Source organism: Poecilia formosa, unplaced genomic scaffold (genome assembly GCF_000485575.1).
Source record: "Poecilia formosa unplaced genomic scaffold, Poecilia_formosa-5.1.2 Scaffold116, whole genome shotgun sequence".
In the NCBI taxonomy this organism is placed as follows: domain Eukaryota; kingdom Metazoa; phylum Chordata; class Actinopteri; order Cyprinodontiformes; family Poeciliidae; genus Poecilia; species Poecilia formosa.
The window spans coordinates 942,079-946,006 of record NW_006800055.1 but is presented as its reverse complement, the minus strand read 5'-3'; the positions used below and the strand labels follow the sequence as shown (position 1 = coordinate 946,006).

At 34.2% G+C, this 3,928-nt stretch overlaps 1 protein-coding gene across 1 annotated transcript in view; it reads left to right on the top strand.

The window, feature by feature from the left end:
* The window catches only part of LOC103143879 (complement factor H-like), a 24,142-nt gene extending 21,764 nt beyond the window's left edge, over window positions 1–2,378 (top strand). Inside the window, exons 12-14 of the mRNA XM_016675542.1 lie at window positions 632–799; window positions 1,225–1,410; window positions 1,933–2,378. Coding sequence (XP_016531028.1) covers window positions 632–799; window positions 1,225–1,410; window positions 1,933–2,126 — 548 coding nt within the window. The 3' untranslated portion in view covers window positions 2,127–2,378. The remainder of the gene's footprint in view (window positions 1–631; window positions 800–1,224; window positions 1,411–1,932) is intronic.
* Window positions 2,379–3,928: the final 1,550 nt, after the last annotated feature.

Sequence of the window (3,928 nt, the reverse complement as noted above, 5' to 3'; positions counted from 1 at the left end):
CTATTTTTTACACTCGTTACACTCGAAACCACTTTGTCGTGGTACTGCTCACTTTAAATGCTCTTTTGTTGCTTTACTGTTAAACTATGTTTTTATGCCACTTTACATGAAATACTTCATAATCTTGAAAAACATTCTTTGTAAATTATCCAAAGAGGAGTCCCTCTGTGGATTATTTTGTGTCAGCAGGGTTTTCTAGAAGGTGGTGTCAAATCTCTAAAAAGTAAAGAGATTAAGTGTAGACACTTAATTTTTTTTAAGGTAAAACTTGATACTTGGACTATAATGTGACCAATAAGTTTAACACAAACCAAACTCTAACATTAGAGGTTAACATTTAAACTCCATTGTTCCTTTGATGTTGCAGAGGACACAAAAAAGTTGAATGAAAATTTATAATGAACTGGAATAGAAACAATTGATACTGATTATTAGGACTGACTCTTACGCTAATTAATAAACATTTGTTAATATTTCTGTTTACCAAAATCTGTCATAAAAAGTTCACAAAGACAAACACAAAAACCTCAAGCTTCAAAAAAAAGCACTAAGATAAACATTATATCGTTGAATAAGTCCAACAGTTGTAAATGCTGATAAGCTGATAGTAAAATGTTATTTTCTTCATCAGGGACACGGTGTGAAAACCCTAACATTGAAAACTCCAGAATTACCAGCAGTAATAGAAGACCTTACTACAACGGTGACCGACTCACATATGAATGTTTGGGAGGGAATCAGGAACCTGTTACTATCACCTGTGAGCGAGGAGCCTGGGTAGGGATAAAGCCATGTCCAGGTAAGAACATCTGTCTGGAAAACTCCCCTCAAACACAGAGGTCCTAAATAAGTGGAAGCATTTATTAAAGGAACCCTGGTTCATAGGGACAATAATCAGCTTACATGGACCAGAGTTCGTTTTCCCCATTGGTCTGGACTAAGTTGTTTCTTCTCCATTAGCACAGTCAGAAGCGTGTTCATAAGCTTGATTTACAGCACCAAGACCCTCCTCCTGGCTCTGACTGGTTGTTTTTGATTGAGAGCTGTTTATAGCAGTAAAGGGAAGAGGTGGAGGAGATCAGTCTTTTCACACCTGTCTCATATTAAATTAAATGAACTGCAAACATAATTTTCCTTCACACTTCAAAACAACACTAAAGAATCGTCCTGCATTGTGATGAAGCACCGTCTTTAACTACTGTCTCATTGCTCACTTTCTTTCAGCTCCTTCAAATTGTTCAGCACCACCAGCTCTTGAAGATGGAGACACCAAAGCAATAATCAGATCAGATTCAGAGTATCAACATGGTGAAAGAGTTGAATATCTGTGTCAGAATAAGTACACTATGGCTGGTGGCCCATTTAAAACCTGTGACAACGGTGTATGGAAAGGAGACATCAGATGCCTCAGTAAGTTAAATTTTAACATTTTATTTAGCAAACTGATATTTCTGCTGCTCAGAACCACTTCTAGCTAATATAAAAAATATATAAAATGTGTAATGACACAACTTCAAACCAGATAATTATCTTTTAATGCAGAACGCTTCACATTACTTAAAATTATAATTTTAAGCACATTTACTAGAACAAACTTAGAATGCATAAAATCAAACATGGAGAACCAACATCTAGTTTTAATCCAGAGAAAACCTACTAATTTATGAATTAATGACTACTTATTATTCTTATTAAACATGAGGGACAAATATGTAATTTTATTCATTTGTCTTTTTGTTTCTCTCTTCGTTTCTTTGCATTTCCTTCTAATTCATGTAAAGCACTTTGAACTGTATTGTTGCTAAAAATGTGCTGTATAAATAAAATCACCTTACCTAAACATTTTAAAGCAAATGTATTGTTTGGGCAAGTGCTATTTATTTCCTTCGTTTTATTAACAATTTTGTTTTTCTACTCCGTTTTTCTTCTCAGAGCCCTGCACCGTGACTCAACAATTAATGAACGAGCATAACGTTCAGTTTGCACATTTTGAGGACAGTAAGATATTTGTGCCGCATACAGATCACATTGCATTTGTTTGTAAATCGGGGAAAAGACTCGATGGCACAGTCCCGCTGCGTGTCCAGTGCAATGATGGTGAGATTAACCTGCCCACCTGCCAGTAAAAACTTTCAGTGAGTTTAATATGTAAATGACTTACTACAAACAATAAAGAAAACTTCAATTTCAATTAATAAATGCTAGGTCTTCTGTCTCTGAATGTTTCAATACGTTTTTTTAATTTTTTTAAACCAAACATTGATGATTATACTACTTGTCAAGTCAAAGTAAATGTCAAATTTATCTATGTAGCACATTTAAACAACGCTGACAAAACAAGGTTTAAAGATAATCATAATAAATATCTTAAAGAGCACTAAAAAAAAACAAAAATTTGGGTATAATTTGTAGTGTCCCTATAGGGTTTTATTTTAACAATATTATAGTTGTGAAGTTTGTCAAAAATTTATTTATTTGAATATATTTTGTTTGGTCAACTGACAGCTGTAGCTCCTCCCCCTTTTTCTGTTGCCGTCGGTAACTGTGGGGCAGAAGCTTCTGGACATTTTCTTGTGCTTCTTGTGGATTTTTATGTTATAAATGCGCACAGACCACTGAAGTGGACACTAATGCATCATAAAACACACTATTAACTACTGGCCATCAGCTGCTGATGCAAGAAATTATTTTTGTTAAATCCAATTTAAAAAAAGCACGCCAACCAACCCAGTCCCTCCTTCTACTGTAGATGACTTTAGCAGGTAAAAAAATATATATATTGTGACATCAGATAACCCCTGAAGATGTATTTTTCAAATAACTTTGTATTTGGAGAAAATTACAATTGATCACCTAAAAAAAAGAAAAACTTTTTTTTTTACAAATGTTTTTTCCTACCGTTTTTTTATGCCTTAAGAAAATTTAAAAAATTGGAAAGAAAATCCTGACACAAAGGATCATAATTCATGCATGAAAGGGTTAACCACCAACTTGATTTCCTCTTTTTTTAGAATAAATGCAGTGGAACTGAATGTGCCTGTCGTGAAGTCGACCTAATGGGCCTGAGACGAACTTAAGACGGTTAAATTAGCACATTTGAAATAATAAGACAAAACTAACTTAGAAGTAACTTGTCAACAATATACAAGTTACAGAATTTTGTTTTTGTTGTTGTTTTACCCTGTCGGCCTTTATCTGACAGTGAGTCGACAGGAAACTGGGTTTCGACTTGTTAAAATGATAAAAACAACGTGTCTCTTTCACTACAATTCATAATTATGTAGTTAAAGTGGAACATCACAACAGATTTTTTTATTTTCTTTATCAGATTTTGTGTCTGTCACACAAAATCTAATAAAATTACTTAGATCTGTGGTTGTAGCATCACAAAATGTGAAAAAAGTTCGTTCACATTTTGTGAATACATTTACAGGGAATTAATTGTGTGGTGTGACTTGTGTGGGCGGCTCTGGAGGCAGGACTTGTCTCAGTTGTGAACGTGGGAAAAACACTTCACTTGCCTCGCCAAATGTCTTTTTTGAGCATAAGAAATGCACAATGTGCTAAATTTTAAGATTACACCACCGATTGACCCTCAATCTGAACTCAGTTTGCAGAAGAGAAACTGAGCCTAAAAGTGAAAGAGCTGAGTTGGGGAAAACAGAAAGTCTGCAGGGAAAAAGCACATCTGTTTGAGAAATATATGCCAAAAATGTGATATAAACACTCATCTTTAATCACAAACTTCATTTTGGTGTCTTTATGAGAGCAAACTGGGACCACAGCACAAACTTCAGCGAATAAAGCTAACTTTAATAAGTTGTAACTTTAAATAATTTTCACATTTTCTGCGATATTTCCTTAGTTTTTAGTTCAGTATCACTGAAAATGGTAAGTTTTTAATACATTCCAAGCATCAAAAAGGACC